Below are 18855 nucleotides of genomic sequence, written 5' to 3' on the forward strand. Positions count from 1 at the left end.
GTTATTCAATGCGGTGCTTGAGGGAGTTTTCAGGAAATTGGATTGGGATACAGCCGGAGTAAGCATCAATGGTCGCTTTTTGAGTCACCTTCGGTTCGCAGACGATATAGTTTTAGTAGCTCGTGATTCAGCTGACCTACTTATCAGACTAACACAGCTGGACAGGGAAAGTAGAAAAGTAGGATTAAAAATTAACGTAGATAAGACTAAACTAATGTTCAATAGTTATTGCATGCCTGATAGCATCCCCTTAGATGATAAACCAGTAGAAGTAGTAAATAATTATTTATATTTAGGTCAAATAATTGACATGTCTGGTAGTAAAAATGAAGAGATAAAGAGACGTATGAAATTAGGGTGGAGTGCATTTGGACGGATGAATGCTGTTTTTAAATCAAAAATGCCACTCTGCCTGAAGAAAAGGATCTTTGATCAATGCGTTTTGCCAGTGATGACGTATGGATGTGAAACTTGGACACTGAACGCCAAGATGCAAAATAAAATCCAATGCACTCAAAGAAGTATGGAACGCTGTATGCTTGGCATAACGAGGAAAGACAGGAAGCGGAACACGTGGGTGAGAAATATGACAAGGGTAGTGGACATAGTGGATAGAGTGAAGAGATTGAAATGGCAATGGGCGGGTCACGTAGCTAGGAGGATGGACGAAAGGTGGACAAAAGAAGTGCTTGAATGGTACCCGAGAGAAGGCAAAAGAGTAAAAGGAAGACCGCAAGGAAGATGGGTGAACGAAATTAGGAAAATGTGCGGAATGAGATGGATGAGTGTTGCGCAAAACAGAGACGAGTGGAAGCGTGTTGGAGAGGCCTTCATCCAGCAGTGGATGGCGAATGGCTGTAAATGATGATGATGATGATATATATATATATATGTATATATATATATATATATATATATATATATATATATATATATATATATATATATATATATATATATATGTGTATATGTATATAGGTATATTTTTAAGGTATATTTTTATTAGTTCTGATAGATATTTAGCATATTACAAATATATCTATAAGATTTTTTTTTGGTTTGTCATAGGGTATGGAATTATTTTTCAGGGCTCGGGATTCCTCTCGGCCGCCGTTCCTACATATACATACAGTATATGTACATATGTACATTAAAAAATAACAATATACAATAGGTTTGTAATTTTTTATGTAGCAATACAATATTATATTATACTAGTGGTTTTACCCGGCTTCGCTCAGTGTTTGTAATATAAACATGGCCAATCTAATAGTAAACATTTTATCAAATTCATTTAATAGTTTTATTTTCTTTGAATATTCATTTGATTTTTTATCAAATTGAACGTTACGAATTCTACGAACCTACAATAGTTACATTTATTACTACAGTAGTTGTTTAAGCCGACTTCGCTCAGTATTTGTAATATAAACAGCTTAAATAAGGCGAATCTAATAGTAAATATTCATTTATTTTTTTATTAAATTTATTTGAATCGAAAAAAATATACATATGTATAATACATATATCGAATCGAAACCATATCGAATCGTCATCATATAAACTTTGATTTGTTTTGGATGTTATCAACAAACCTTACATACTTACATACATATGTACATAGTTACAAAGTCTCTTTCGAAATTATATTATGTATTATCTTACATATAATACACTTAAGTTTTTCTTGTATTCTTGTATTTTTCGTCATTTTAATTAATACTGTATCTATTATATAAAACACTAAAGTTTGTTCGTATATGTATGTATTTATGTACTTTTTTTTGTATTTTTTGTCAACAATTTATTGTTCTGAAGTCATCGATGTATTTATGTATGTACCTACGTATTTTTCGTTAACAGTCTATTGTTCTGACGTCATCGAACAAATAATTCGCTTTATTCCGATTCCAAGGATTCGAAGTTCCCGGGGGCGTTGGCGCTGAGGACGAAGCCCTGGGGCTTCGCCCCGCAGGGGGCGCAGACGCCGAGGGCTTCGCCCTAGGGGGCACAGACCCCGGGGGTGTACATATATTTTATTTATTAGACTTACTATATATGATTGTTTGTTCGTGACAGTCAATTTAATAAAAAAAACAAATGGATAATTCAAATAAATTTATATAAAATAAAACTATTCAAATAAATTTAATAAAATGTTTACTACTAGATTAGTCATGTTTAAGCGGTTTATATTACAAATACCGAGCGAAGCCGGGTAATAAAGCTAGTATATTATATAAAGCATACAGCTTTATGCATATGTATAGCAATATTAGAATACACAATCTAAAATGTATTATATTTTGTATTTTATATTTTGCTGGTGGAAGAAATTAAAATTAAACAAATTAAACCCGTGTGGAACAAAAACCAGACGCTTCAGAACAGTTCAAAATCGAAGGTTAATGTATTAGAAAAGTTGGCGCACAAGTGATGAAAAACGACGAGTAACGACGCTTCGTAGCGTCCTGAAAACACTTTAGCTGGCTCGCGTATTACGAAAGTTCGAGAATTACGAGCTCAGATAAAATCTGCTTATGTGCTTATACTGGGACGACCGTTGTCGGAGACTTGCAGAGGAAATCTTTTTGCCGATACTCCGTCCGCAGGGAGGACACACTCGATTCGAGCTAACGTACGAGAGCCGGATCGATACGACAATACCCATAAATATCGACGAAAGTGTACGCGTACCCAAAACGACTCTTGCTCTATCCATAAAGTGCCACCACGATGCTGGAAATCTATTCAAATATCCGCAAACCATAGTCAAAATCGGATAAGCGAGTATCGCTCTCAAGTGGTGGAATTCGAAGCTTGGAATTTTAAAAAGGAATTTTCAATGTTGAGTTTTGAAAATAAAACTATCTCCATCACAGGGCGGTTATCGGGAAAATTGACATTTATAAAAATTTTATAAAAAGTTTTTAAAGTATTTTAAAATTTTTGCATATTTTCAATAATTTGGTTTTTTACAAAAGTGTTTTCGCCGTGATACACTTTTTGAACATTAGACACGTATTTAATTTAATCTATTTAAAATTTAATGAAAACAAAATATGTACTTATGTACATTGGAAATTTATATGAATCCCTGTTGCGGTGAGAGAGATTTTAGCATACTAAAGTTTTGCTAGATTATTGGGTCCTAGTGAGACCAACAATCTCTATTCCGGAATTTAAAAAATAATTTCGAATCTTGATACGAAATTCGCGTATTCAATACAATATTGAATATTGAAGCTACGCATTCAATACACCTGCTGATATAAATATTATAAATATTAATAAAATATTTAAATAACATGTGTCGGATATTAGCTGGAATATGTATGTATGAACCACTTATATTGATACACGAATATTTACTGATCCAACGTGAGGCGTAGGAACGTAACCACGTAATGATAAAATAATATATATATATATATATATATATATATATATATATATATATATATATATATATATATATATATATATATATATATATATATATATATATATATATATATATATATATATATATATATATATATATATATATATATATATATATATATATATATATATATATATATATATATATATATATATATATATATATATATATAAACGGACGCGTTGATCAGTATGGAGATTTTAAAAAAACAAATTTTAGAATGCCAGGAGTATAGTATGTACGTTATATGTATGTACATATGTAGAGGTGTGGGGTGACGACGTGGAGAAGTGGGGAAGCGGGGTAGCGGGGAAGTGGAAGGGAAGTGTAGAGCGTATGCCATGTGCTCCTGATATCGAGCGCCGAGCAACGTCAGGCCGAGCGACGGGTGACGTCATCGTCAGATGCGCTCCGCGGGAGCGTATACACATCCACAAATCTACGACGACACACATACACATTCATTCATTGAAATCAACCACCCCTCGAAATCACCTAATGGTTTCCATGGTTTTCCATGGAATAGGTATGTAAAAATGAATGTCTGTGTCTGTATAGTTTGTCTATCTGTTTCGTATAGGCTTCTAAACCACTCAACCAATTACGATAGAACTTTCAGGGTTTGTTGTATGCATGTCTGGGAAGCTTACTGAAAAAAAAATTGCCCAAAAACGGGAACGCAAACGGGAAAAACGGGAATGAGTGGCATTGTAACGCATTAAATTCAAATGTTTTCGCGTCGCGACCTGCGTTGTTAGGGTAAAATAAACAAACAATTGAATAATTTCAAATGTGTTCGCTGAAATTTTTCCGACAAATGGGAACGGGAACGGGAATTGCATGCGTTATTGTGGCATTGCAACGCATGCCGGGTTCAGCTAGTTTTAAATAAAAGCCAACCGATTCCAATTTCAAAATACATACACGCTTCAATTACCCAGTAAACATTCTATAATACTAATAGACATAATTCAGTGAATGTTGTGAGATGACCACTTTATGTTACCAATACATGTACATGTATGTATATTGGGATAGGTACATAATATGCGAGTATTCTAGATAGAAACCCTGACCATATGTACATATGTATGAGGTTGGATAATTCTTGAGTGGTCTCCATACAAATCGGAGTCAAAGGGGCCAGGTGGAGGGCCGCTCTTAATTATAAGCCGGGCTTCGGAGGGCTTTTAGGGATGCCTGAATCATTCATGGCCGGATTGACGTTTTGCAGAGGCGCCAATTTAGCGCCGGCGAACCACCTACTGCTCCTCCGCCCCCCGATTTTCACCCACTTTCCTCACCCAATTCGCTGATGTATAATTATTCAACGTTCGCCAATAGCCCGGCGGCCATCGCTATCGCCCGATTGGACATTCATAATAGAAAGGACCGTCGGTAAATCACACAATGACAAACCATACCCTACCACCCCCTCCCTCCCCCCCCTTCACCCACCCACCAACCTATCCACTCATTTTACCTTCGTTCGTCTCCTTTTACTCGTGCGTATTGTAGTGTGAAGTCAAAATAAGGTTAATTTCTCATTTGATGCTATTAGTTAATGTATCGGGGATCACAGGGGAGGGGATCCTATGTACATATACATATATGTACATATGTATGTATACAAACAAGATGGCTTCGCGATTCGAATCTCGCTCAACACTTCGTTGAGTTTCAGCTACTACAAATGTACATGTAATACATACACATATTGTAGTGCTCCAACTCAGGGTAAATACGCGCCTCTACATATTTATCAAGTTTGTATTTACAAAAATATGTGAATTATTTTACTATGACTAGATTTATGACGTCCCGTTTTGGCCGGGGCAGTCCCATTTTTTACATGCTTTGCGTTCGACCCGTCGTTTTTGTAAAATTATTTGATTTGTCCCGTTTTGTCCTTTTTTATCCAAATCAATTTTTTTCCCAAAAGCAAATATTCACATACAATATATTCATTTTAAAGTAACATTCAAATATTTTGTTGCGTGATTCATTTTATGTACATGTTTCTGAAAAAAATTCATAAATTTTCATCATAATTTTTTTAAAATAACTGTAAAATACTACGTTATATTATATTTAATTTTTTATCTTGTTTTATTTTCTTATTTTAAAGAAAGGTACGTTCTCGTTTTAAAGAAAGTACGTTCTCGTAAAAAAATATATTACTTAACAAAAGAAGAGATGAAAATTTTCAGTTGCACATAATTAACGAAACCGATAATATCTTTTTGGAATTTTTTTAGTAATTTTATTTGTTAATTTTACACGTTTCAGAAAAAAATCTGCCTGTGATATACGAGCATCAAATATTATATTTAATATAATTTTTATCTTGTGATTACATATTTTCCTTGTACACACACATGAATTGTATATGCTGAAAAAATATATACAATTCATTTACGATATTAATGGTTATTTGAGGGGAAAATCATAATATTTTTGGACGTGCAACACTTTTTTTTATAAAGGGAGGGGGGCAATTATTTTACGGAGCGTCACGATTTGAATCCTGGGAAATATGGTCACCCTATTTATAATGAGCGCCAGATTTATTATGGTTCCCGGGTTCAAACCATGGGTTAGCCTCGATTGAAAAGAATTTATTCGGGAGTATTTCTGTAGTACTGCAGTTGGACTTGTATATTTGTGACTCCAAATCGATCGTTTCCTATCAGAGTTTGCCAATTTATATGATTTCATTGTTGAAATGGTTCCTCCGTAAAGTTGGCAAAAAGCATTCTACTCATTATGTCACCACTATATGAATAAGATTTCAATATTTTTAATCTATAATTTTGTATATGTACAAGTTTAATACTATATATGTCACTCAAAATAAGTAATAAAAAAAAAGGAAAAAAAAAGTAATATAAAACCGAACTCAGATATAATATAAGCAGGGCTGACGAGAGGAGGGAATTAAGTCGTATCGGTAAGCATTTTAGTAACCAATACAAAGTTTCAGTTCGATTGGACTAACGGTCTTCAAAAATCTCCAAAATACACAAACCCACATACTAACACACACACACATTTTTTTTTAAATTATGAAAACTTCGAATCAATTAAAATTATGAAAAGCTCAAATCAGTCAAAATCCCGAGTTCTAATTATCGCATGATCACAAAACAGTGAAAACGGGTCTACATGACGAGCCAGAATGTTAAATTACAGAAAACGCAAATATCGGAAGGCAAAGATCGAAAATCGAAATATCTTAAGTCGAAAGATAAAAAAAGGGTACATGGTAAGCGGTACATACTCACTTAATTTGAGCGAGCAGGATACAACAGGAACAAGAGGAACAGGCTTTTCCTCCTGTATTAATGTGCGCGCGCAGAATTTTGCCTTCCGATATTTGTGTTTTCTGTAATTTAACATTCTGACTCGTCACGTCGACCCTATATTATATACTATAATATATAATACTAGTGCACTCCATTTGATCGGCCGACATAAAGGGTAAATAAAAAAAAATACGATTTTTTTTTCAAAAAATTTAATTAAATTTTCGATATTATTATTAAATGCCGCCTCTCTTACCACGTTATACGATTCCAAGAGGATAAAGAGAGACGCAGCATGGCGAGTGAGTACTTTGTAAATACTCACCATGCTCCGTCTCTTTTAATGTATTATGATTCCAAGGGGAGAAAGAGAGACGGAGCATGGTGTTAACAGCGAGTACTTCATACACACGCACGCATGTACGCACGCATTAGACAATTATTATATACGATACGTATAAAATCGATACGGCTCTAACAATCTCAATGAAATTTGCAAATAAATTGTATTAGAAATATGTAGTAGTATCTTTATTCCAATAATACTAACAATACGTTTTTACAAAAAGAAAATAATTCAATAATTATTAAAATAATCAGACGCAATAGTTATTCAAAAATAATTAAATATTTTACGGAATGGTTTTCTCAAGAGTACTATGCAAATTAATTTAAATTAAATTAAATTTCAGGTCTACCAGCACCAGAGTACAGTGATAATCCGTTGCGTTATAAGTTTTCGTGGTCGCCAAGAGGAGCCCTATTAAACACAATGTCGGCTGCCAAATATTTGAGCAGAGGACAGGTAGTTGATATATTACATATACAATAAACTGTGTAATATAAACATCCCCCAACTTAATACTAAATAACAATAATACTTTCAGATCGTGGAAATATCCGGCGGAGGTGATCTGATGGCAAGTTTGAAGCATTTAGATTTCTTGCCGGGTTTCTCTTTGGAAGGTTATCCGAACAGGGATAGTACTCTGTACGCAGACTTGTACGGGATCAGATCAGAGGTCAACACAATACTCCGAGGAACTCTTCGTTACAAAGGTCAATAAGTTATCATATTTTTAAATGTATTACTTAGCTCTTAAATAACTATTGTTCATTTCGTTATAAGCAAAAAAAAGTGTTTTCCATACAAATTGTTCAATAGCTAAGGATATACATACATACATATATAGTTATATGTATAAATCAACGGCAGCATTCAATGAAAACTTCCAATTGGTTTATAATGATTTTGGGTCATAGGTTGCAAACTACTGATCTATGCACACACATACACATATATATATATACATTATTCTGAAAACGATTTCATTGTTTCGATCGCATTACGAAATTTGGGTGATGTAACATGTTTACATTTGATACGAATTGACGTTGAGTGATTGATGTATCGTTCAGTAAGTAATAAAGATTAGAAATGTTATGTACTATTATAGCACATTTAGGCTAAATACACAGTTTAATAAAAATATAAACCATTACAATATACATATGTATCTATATATGTATGTATGTAGTTTGAATTATAAATTAAATTTCAGGTTTTGCCGAATGCGTGCAATGTATGCAATTTTTGGGCCTCATAGATCCAAATCCTCATCCCATGTTACATCCAGACGGTCCTGAAGTCACATGGGTAATTATCATCACTACATAGTAATACATATACATATATAATATAAACTGCATACCTACATGACACTTTTTATCAAAAAAAAAAAACCAATGCAACTCAGACGATGTACATACATATTTATATTTAGCAGATGCATTTTCTGTATTAAAAATTCCAGTTGTAGCCATTTTAATAAAAATTCACGACAACCGAATATTTTTCTCATACATACGTTGAGCAAAGCTGACCTAGATAGAGTATGCATAAACATATGTAAGGTCATAATTAAAAATCTGAAATGAGATTTGTACACGTTTTGACTCGACTGTTAGGAAGTTTGATTTACATTTGAATATGACATTGTTATATAATATTGTACTTATAAGATGTACGAATTGGACCGTTCATATCTTTATTTAGCTTTTTATATATGTATGTACATAGATATATACATAATTGTATTCTATGCAAGAGATATTACAAATACCGCTAGTTGGATTACCTTGCGGTTTTATACAATGTCAGTGGGTAAGTGTTGCCACGGTGTTAAGATTAATGGCCTATCCGAGGTGGGTGGCACTGTGAAACTGCGGTATTATCTATTAACCCCAAAGTATGTCCATGTGTGCGAGAATGTGTGCCGATGAATAGAGCAATTGTCAACATATGCTATAAATTACTATATAGTTACGTATGTACTTTGAAACAATATACTTAACAAACAGTAGGTACCTACGTATATGAAATATATGAACATGTGTGTATAAAATATTAAATGTAGTCTGTAACACAAATCTCCGCCTCGCGAAGCACTTTTTGTTTGTTTGCAACAGTTCGACAAAGCTCGTGTGCACATACATTATTCAAACCGTTTACATTTTACGCTATGCAAACTGCGATTTAATGATATTATTGAATCGTTATACCGCGGTTGGATAGTAAATTATTAAAAAAAAACCCCGATAAAATCGTTCACTCGTGCGGTACGTGTTTATGAAAGTCGATAAGAATCGTACGAGGGCTATAATATTAATTTTATTTTGTAAAATTTTGAATACAATTTTATCAGATTGTTTTCACGTATGCGTATCGCTATAGATACGATTTTTTTATTTTGATTGAACGTTTATTTATTTTTAAATATTGATGAATTGACTTCATAATGGTAAATTGCGTGTCTATCTTTTGATACAGCGTCAAATGATATGCGAATGCCTGGGCTTGGCTGACAGCGATATTTTCTACGAGAATTTAAAGACAAAGATTGCCGAAAGGGGGGGAGCCGCCGGTGCTGCAGCTTTGGAAACTCTTGGACTTTTAGAAGAAGTTCCAGTAAAGAAACTGGGAACACCTTTGGACACATTGAGCTACTATCTGTCGAAGAAACTAGCGTTGGGTAATTAATTATAAATGTTTTATACACAGTGGGTAAATGTTTTCCAAAATTTTTGACATTTTATCTCTACTATTAGGTACTAGTATTGTGGGTGATTTCGGAAAGGAATTGATACACGAATTAAAATAAAGTTATATATACATGTAAATATAATGTAAGGTAATTTAAAGACGCGTGTGCGTACGCTTACACGCTCGTCGATCCAATCCTTTCACCCGTTCGAAATTATGAATGAATCTGTGTATGAGACTTCGTGGATGTGTACATGTGTGTACGCTCCGGCGCAGCGTATCTGACGCTGACATCACCCATTCCAACTCGCTCAATATCAGGAGCATATTTCAGACGCTCCACACCCCCCCCCATTTCCCCACTGCCCCACTCCCCTGCGTCTCCTTGACACACGATTGGTCGTCACGCCACATCCCTATGCATAACATAAACTCCCGTTTTTTAAAAAAAAAAATTTAAATCTCTATACTTGTCGATTCACAACACATACCCCCAACCATACATCGCGTCTGTTTTTAAATATATTATAACAATAAGTGGCGGCTCCTGGATAGGAGTTGCGGCACCGCAGGCGCTGCAACTCTCCCCAGAAAAAAATATGAAAAAATCGCATTTGTATGCATTTACAAATTCGGAATAAAATTAAAATAAAAATGATTAGACATTTAATATACTCATTATTAATGATTCAAATATCTAAAAGCAAGTTGTAAATGCGTTGTAAAATTTTCTTGTAATTTTTTTGGGGGTGCTGCAGAGCCTGCGGCGCTGTAATTCCGGCCACGAGCCGCTTTTGATAAAAACATAACCGTAATACCATTTATTAGAAAAACAATATGAATTGCGAAATATTTGATTATATAATTAATTTAATGGAAATCCATAAAATACATCATTTTTGTATTTAATATTTATAAAGCCTATAAACTCTTATACATACACGTTTTAAAGCATGCAAACATCCAAAATCGTGAATATTATTGTTGTTAATATTACTTATAACACATGAAAGATTAGTTATTGTACATTTTACGAACAATTAAGATTATGAATAAAGCATTTTATACGGTTTGAAGAGTATAAAAGCGAATTGAAATTCTTTTTAATGACGTTGCTGAAAGCGGTTGTCGTCCATATGTACTTCTTCACTCGACACTATTCTAATTGGATAGCTGTGTCATGGTTAAGTATCTGTTTAAATATTTCTCACTGTTTCAAATAAATACATAATTTGAATTAGAACGAGCTTTTAAGCGAACGCGAAATTGTCAACCCCGATCATTTAACACCTTCATCCATTCCGTTTGATGCACGACGCTGAATAAATTATGGATTTTTGATCTGCGGCGAGCGGATTTAAAATTTGCATCGTCCAAATGAAAGCGTTATCTGCGTAATTAGTGGAACACATTGTTTTCGGATTTAAAAGCCCGTGAACTTTTGAGAGTTGAGCAGTTGGTTTTCGGTAGGTAGTTTAATGCGGCTTTCAGAAACAAAATGTTTTAGTGTTGACCACGTCGACCGTGAAAACCTCGAAATGTGTATTGCGTGTGTGTTTCGGTTAGAGGAATACATTTATATAATATATGTATAATACTACAGGTATGTATACATATGTTCACAGAGAATGTTATCATATACTCATAAATCAAAATCACTAAATATTAGACATACCAGAGAGTCATCTACTTACTATGCTTTCAGATTCGAGCTCAAATTTTTACCACAAAAATACATAACAATGATATTTCTTTTGTATTATAATAAAATTCACGCTTAACGGATATTATGTAAACACTTCATGCTATTTGTTATGTACTTTTATGATTATGATATGAGTTCGGGATCGAATTGCGTTTCATCATAATTAAACGTCAGATTGGTAGATAATTACTATACAATATTGGATTCAATCCAACGCATTGCACGTGATAATATTGATTAGGAATGAAATTATTTATACTAATGTATGCATATCTCAGTGGAATTGCATTAAACATTAAAAATATTATGTATATTATATATACATACATACATATATACACACACGTAAAAAACGTCCCAACAAAAATGATCAATCTTAGTTGTTACTATTGATATAGTTTTAATTTAGGATAATATTTAATTATTTTATATTATGTTTCACTTTAAATGCCTACTCCTCCCCTGCCTCTTCCAACCAATGCCTGTCTGTATGTACATATGTATAATATTTATAATAGTCGAACGTCAATCATCGATCAAAAATTAATTATTGCTATTATTTTAAGTATTCATATCACTTATGTATTATTTTGTTCCATATAATTACATATATTCCAATGATTAAATTACGTATGTATATGTACATAGTTTATCGATTGCCGTTGTAATTAATATATATATATATATATATATATATATATATATATATATATATATATATATATATATATATATATATATATATATATATATATATATATATACCATAAATTTAATACATTTTCAGGCAAAGATGAACGTGATTTGGTAATTTTGAGGCACTCGCTCGGAATTATATGGCCGGATAGTAGAAGAGAAAACCGTGGCATAAATTTGGTAGTTTATGGTGAACACGGAGGACATTCAGCGATGGCGAAAACCGTCGGATTTCCAGCAGCTATTGCCACCAAAATGGTCCTCGACGGTATGAATCATACTTAACATTACAATATCGAACTATTATATGACAAAAGCCAAGTCAAACGGAGATACATTCAGTGGTTTTTAAATTTTAAATTTTATTACATAAGAATTATTAAGATACGAATAAATTTAACACTAGTTATTAAGTCTTTTGAAGAATATGGCCTATATTTAAAAAAAAAAAACAAACAGCAAATTTTGTTCTACATATACGTATTTATACTCAACGAAGGAAAATCATATTAATGTTGATCTTAGCGTAGGCGGAGCATTCGCCAAAGAACACAATGTTGCGTAGTAAATATTAAACAGTGATGTTGTTAAATAACAAAGAGGGTCTCTAAGAAGGTTTATTTGATAAGCCCGATACAAAAGGACTTGCCGGTGAATGGATAGAGTGCCACGGGCACACCTGCCCTCTCAACAAGGCTCATTAAAAATGCAAAAAAAAAGTAAAAAATGGACGAGGAGCTCCTACGCAGCAGCGTGTTTGTAAATACCAAACTCTGATGTGACCCGTACTAAAAGAAGCATACGCTTGCAAACTTTTTCAATGCTTGGCAATGCTTTCAAAGTTGCCCAGAAGAGAAAAAGAAAAAAAGACTATTCAATTTGGCGAAAAAGTTGTCTATTGTAAATAATTTTGTTTTATTTTCAGGTGAAATTCAACAGCGCGGTGTCGTCTTACCCTTTACACCTGACATTTATAGACCGATGCTGTCACGACTGCGTGCAGAAGGAATTAAAGAAACTGCCACATCTACGTGGGTCTCTTAAATATTTTTAGTTATATTTAATATGTAATATTATGTATTGTAAATATGGTTTTATAATTAAAAATTCAGTAATTTCAAAATATTGCGTGTTTATTCAAAAAATGGGAGCACCATAATCCAATTATTAAAATAATTCCTTTCCGAATTTAGATCATTTTCAGACAAATTTACATACACCATAGACCCATTGTGTACAAAACAAACACACGTCATTATCTCGAGGACAGCTTAACAAAGAAATTATTATATTTTATTATATGTAACTTCAATTCGTCTATGTATTCAAAAACGAACGAGTTACCGTTATCCATTGTTACAACAAAGATTACACTCCAATCAGTGCTCGGTGATAATATTTATCTTCAATGACTATGAATAGATTTTTCCCACATTATTTTAACCTCTGTTACATAACAAATTGAGTGTGCGTACAAATATATATAAATGTCGTCAGATGGATTTAATAATAGTAGTGCGCCGTCAGCGCCGGAGATGGCAATTTTGTACAGCTCTCGGTATTTTATATAAAAATTGAATATACACACGAGCGACAAACATGTTCAAGTTAGTGAGTGTAATTTTCTTTATAATTATGGCATCCGGATGCCATGGAGACTGGTGGGAAACCATGCAGTTGTATCAGATCTATCCCAGATCTTTCCTCGACAGTGATGGAGATGGTATTGGCGATTTGAAAGGTTAGCGCTGACACTTATGCATATGTAATTACCAGTTATGTATGTATGTATGTATGTACATTTGAATGAAGAAAAAACAGAAAAGTTTCACTTAATCGACTCGAACCTTTGTATTATTTATTATTGAAGTTGTGTCTAATAACTGAACGCAGGTAAGGCTAAATAAATGTATGTATAATTAGATACATATGAACATACATATATTCTTGTGGCGAAATTGAGTTTCCTTAAAAATATATCAAAATAATCAATCCGTTTAAAATATAAGAATATTTACAAAAAAAATCATTTTAATTTAGGCATTCCAGAGCGTTTAAGCTATTTCGACGACATAGGGGTGAACGCTGTATGGCTTTCACCAATTTTTGTATCGCCGATGAAAGACTTTGGATACGACATTTCCGACTTTTATAAAATTGCTGAAGAATACGGGACGATTGACGACCTTAAAAGAATATTAACTGAGGCCAAAAAATTAGGTTTGCATTATTACTAATTCATAAATATTGAAAGTCTGCCAAGAAAATGATAAAATTTACAAATTGCAAATGTAAAATTAACTTTCTTTTTAGATATTAAAATACTTTTGGATTTCGTCCCTAACCATTCTTCAGATCAATGTGAATGGTTCCAAAAGTCAATCAGAAAAGAGCCAGGATTTGAAAATTTCTATGTATGGCATCCGGGACGTGAAAATCCAGCTGGTGGTAGAAGATTACCTCCTAGCAATTGGGTATTCAAAATACGAATGACAATCATAAATTTGTATATGTTTACATAATTTTACCCCGACAATATACATATATATATATATATATATATATATTGTAGGTCTCAGTGTTCCGAAATTCAGCCTGGACATGGCATCCAGTTCGCCAAGAATACTATTTGCATCAATTTTTACCGGAACAACCTGACCTTAACTACAGGGACCCCAATGTCGTTGCAGAAATGAAAGTAAATTGTACCGAAATGCTATATTTTTCTAAGTAAAAATCTGACAAGGAAAATTGAATTTCATATGTGTTTTGTATTCGACACAGAACGTTCTTCGGTTTTGGCTGTCGGTCGGCGTAGACGGCTTTCGCGTAGATGCCATCCCTCATTTAGTAGAGGTGGATGTTGACGCAACCGGAAACTATCCAGACGAACCCCTATCCGGTGCCACTGATGACGAAAGTGAGCGATTTCAAATAGCTATAAAAGTATAAAATTTCAATATAAATTCAAACCTAGTCATAAATTACAGACGACTATTCTTACTTGGAACACATCCATACACGCGAAAGAGAGGAAACCTTCTCGATGGTTTACGACTGGAGGAAAACTTTGGATGACTATGCATCTGAGACTCAAACTTCATCAAAGTAAATACAGTTTTCAAAAATATTTTATATGTATAACAATTGACACATCTAGTGAAGTTACGATGTTCAACTGGTTGATAGTGAGAACAGATTTCAAACTATCAAGATAGTTCTGGTTGTTCGAAAACGTCTAACGGAAACTATCGGGTACCTGATTTGTGCAACAATATAAAAACAATACATTTTTAATTCAAAATCCGCTAAAAATTGTAGAGTTCTGTTGATGGAAGCCATGAGTGATGTTGACATTGTGATGCAATACTATGGAAATGCCACTCACGAAGGAGCACATTTCCCATTCAACTTCTTACTCGCGTTCCTCAACAAAGAAGCGAAAGCTAACAAGCTCAAACAAAGTATTGACGAATGGTTTTCCAAAATTCCAGAAGGACGCGTAACAAACTGGGTGGTAAGTTAAAATTATCATTTCTATAAGTGTTTCTCATTTGAAAATATATATAGTGAGAATGACAAAACGAGTTATTTTCAGGCTGGAAATCACGATCAACCACGTTTGGCGACGAGATATGGACCAGAGCGATCCGATGGTGTCGTTATGATGGCCATGTTACTTCCAGGAGTTTCAGTGACCTATCAAGTAAACAGCTTAATCTTTTTTCAATTTCTATACATATGTATATCCAAGTATTATTTAAAATAACATTTTAATGTAATATTCAGGGGGAAGAAATAGGCATGGAAAATTTCTATTTGAGTTATGAAGATACTCAAGATCCTCAGGCCTGCAAAGACGGTCCTGATATGTACAACATCACGTCTAGAGATCCCGCAAGAACACCTTTCCAATGGAATACTACTAAAAACTCAGGTACAACATACATATTATCGATCTATATACCTGACGTAAAATTTGCTGATATGTACATATATTAATATGCACGCATATACATATGCTTTTAGGTTTTTCTGATGCTGATAAGACTTGGTTACCAGTGGCTGATAATTATTTGACATTGAATTTAGATAGTCAATTGAAAGCACCTGCAAGCGCATATAAGGTGATCATAAATACGATTCAGCCAAAGTGATTACTCGTATTGAAAATTTTTTTTTTAATTATTTTAATTATTTTAGATGTATGAAGCATTGGCACAATTACGCAGAACTGAAGCAATTCAAAATGGAAGCTTCCAAATTGAAGCTTTGAACGATGATGTACTAGTTTTCACTAGGTATAACGATTCTTAAATTATTTATTTTTGCGTAAATATGCGAAAATTATTTTAAATGACAGTTTATAATACACCCCACTTAATTTTAGAACCTCTGGATTTGAAACTTATGTTGTCGTTATCAACACAGATAAAGATAATTTGACAGTGAATCTTAGATCAAAGTTTCCTAATTTAGATAACGATTTGATCATATCGACGACTTCAGTGAAATCACCGAAAATTCCAGGGTAATCCAATTTTTTTCATTTTTAAGTGGTTTTTATTATTATAATATATTTATGAAATCGTTTTTCCATACAATAAAGTAAATTTATATCATTTGTTTATATCACAATTTTTAGATTCGTTGTATCAGCGAACAATCTTGAACTAGTGGGATATGAAGCTCTAGTTCTGAGAAGTATATCATAACTAGCTGGAGCTGATGTGATTATAAGAAATGTATGTATTGCAACTAGCGTGACAGTATGCAGCATAATCTTATTTGTGAGTGATTTATTTACGTGCAAACCATTTTATCTATTTGAAAACAATAAAGGATAATTTATTCTTCGGAATTCATATCATTATAAGTGACACTTGTTTATGTTTAGTTGTCACTAAAGATTGTGTATATGCTAAGGAGTTATTATGTGCATACATATATGTATATATGTATGTATGTATGTACATAATGGCTCATGAAAAATACAAAAATGTAAAAACAAATAATATTGCAAATTTTTTAATAAACGAATACAACATTAAATAAAAAAAAACAATTTTTTATTTTTGATTTTATAAAATTAAATTTGTTTTCAGCTTCATAAAACAATGGATGCGAATTAGTCCGAACTTGTTAGATACATCTCAAGAAAACGTCACGTGTAGTTTAATTGGGGTGGGTAGGATATTCGCGTGGAGATGTTGTCGACTTTACATCATCCTTTATCCCTTTGGACGCTCGAACACCTACCTTTTATTTCACGTGATATTTTTCCGGTACGAAAGCGCAAATCCGACAAGCCTTTCCGAGATTTATGGAAACAAAAAGAGTTCAAGGGGGTGGAAAAAATATTTGATACAAAACACGCCATAGTTCGTTCTCGTGCGCGTTGGAGTATCTTTCTCTCGAAAACCCACACGCGTTTTGCAAATCGCAAATAATAAATCATGTTTCTACTTTCGACAAAATCGACGTTGACCTTTCAATATAAAACTCCTTTTCAATATTACCAATATCGAGTGGGTATAAATGGAGATAGGATTTTCGTAAAACATTTCCGAAAATGGAATGCGTTATGCATTAAAAAATGTACATATGCAAGGAATTCTATATATATGTATATGTATATATTTGTTTTGTTATAAATAATAAACAGACTGTTAAAAAAAAGAAAAAAATCATTAATTGCAAACGGATTTCACTTGAACAAATCGATACATTTTTAATATTGAATACTCTAAAATTTTGTTTATTTATTTTCAAATTGAATCATTGTGAGATGGGTAAGTCCCAATTCGTAGATATGATCAAAATTTAAAATTGTGTATTAAAAAACATTTTTTTTTGCTTTGTACATCCAAAGAATAGATGGTCTAAATATAATTCACGTATGATAGATATTTTTTGCAAAACTATACTCAAATGAGGATTGACATTAAAAATTATACAAAAATATGTACCTATATAGCGTTATATTGACATTTCAGATGTGATTTCAGTAAATAAAATATATAGCGTCTTGAAGATATTAAGTAATAGTTTCATCTAATATTTTGATAGAGACTTTGTATAAATGTATGTATGTATTCTTCGTTCGTAGAAATCCATGACGACATCAAACAAATAATTCGCTTTTTTCCCGATTCAAAGGATTCGAAGTTCCCGGGGGCGTAGGTGCCGAGGGCGAAGCCCTAGGGCTCTGCCCAATATAGGGCACAGACGTCGGGGGCGGAGCCCTAGGGGGCGCAGATGGCGTGGGCGTACATATATTTTTTTTATAAGAGACTTACTATATGTATATGTTTGTTTGTTCGTGACAGTCAATTTAATGAAAAAACAAATGAGTATTCAAATAAATTTATATAAAATAAAACTATTCAAATAAATTAAATAAAACGTTTACTATTAGGTTAGTCATGTTTCAGCGGTTTATATTACAAATACCGGGTGAAGCCGGGTAATACAGCCAGTATTGTATAATTGTATAATCACTTTCATTTACAACTGTTCGTATACTGCAAAGATTGTATGAATTCATATATTTTAATTTGATTTTAAATTTTAAGTTCAAAAAATTACACAAAACTAAGAATATTACACATACATATGTACGTAATATTGTATATACATATGAATGTATATAATGTCATTG

The 18855-nt window shown here is 33.0% G+C and overlaps 2 protein-coding genes across 2 annotated transcripts in view; both read left to right on the forward strand.

The window, feature by feature from the left end:
* The window catches only part of LKRSDH (lysine ketoglutarate reductase/saccharopine dehydrogenase), a 109778-nt gene extending 96465 nt beyond the window's left edge, over positions 1-13313 (forward strand). Inside the window, exons 16-21 of the mRNA XM_077442338.1 lie at positions 7443-7555; positions 7638-7809; positions 8313-8407; positions 9581-9782; positions 12286-12462; positions 13120-13313. Coding sequence (XP_077298464.1) covers positions 7443-7555; positions 7638-7809; positions 8313-8407; positions 9581-9782; positions 12286-12462; positions 13120-13238 — 878 coding nt within the window. The 3' untranslated portion in view covers positions 13239-13313. The remainder of the gene's footprint in view (positions 1-7442; positions 7556-7637; positions 7810-8312; positions 8408-9580; positions 9783-12285; positions 12463-13119) is intronic.
* Positions 13314-13645: 332 nt separating this feature from the next.
* LOC143919723 (maltase A1-like) lies at positions 13646-17247 on the forward strand. Its single transcript, XM_077442189.1, has 13 exons — positions 13646-13935; positions 14235-14414; positions 14508-14668; positions 14767-14892; positions 14979-15114; positions 15185-15302; positions 15516-15711; positions 15793-15900; positions 15984-16131; positions 16224-16321; positions 16398-16495; positions 16585-16725; positions 16840-17247. The coding sequence occupies exons 1-13, from the start codon at positions 13794-13796 to the stop codon at positions 16907-16909; spliced, it is 1722 nt and encodes a 573-aa protein (XP_077298315.1). The 5' UTR covers positions 13646-13793; the 3' UTR covers positions 16910-17247.
* The last annotated feature ends 1608 nt before the right edge of the window (positions 17248-18855 follow it).

This window comes from Arctopsyche grandis, chromosome 12, assembly GCF_051622035.1.
Source record: "Arctopsyche grandis isolate Sample6627 chromosome 12, ASM5162203v2, whole genome shotgun sequence".
NCBI classification, from domain to species: Eukaryota; Metazoa; Arthropoda; class Insecta; order Trichoptera; family Hydropsychidae; genus Arctopsyche; species Arctopsyche grandis.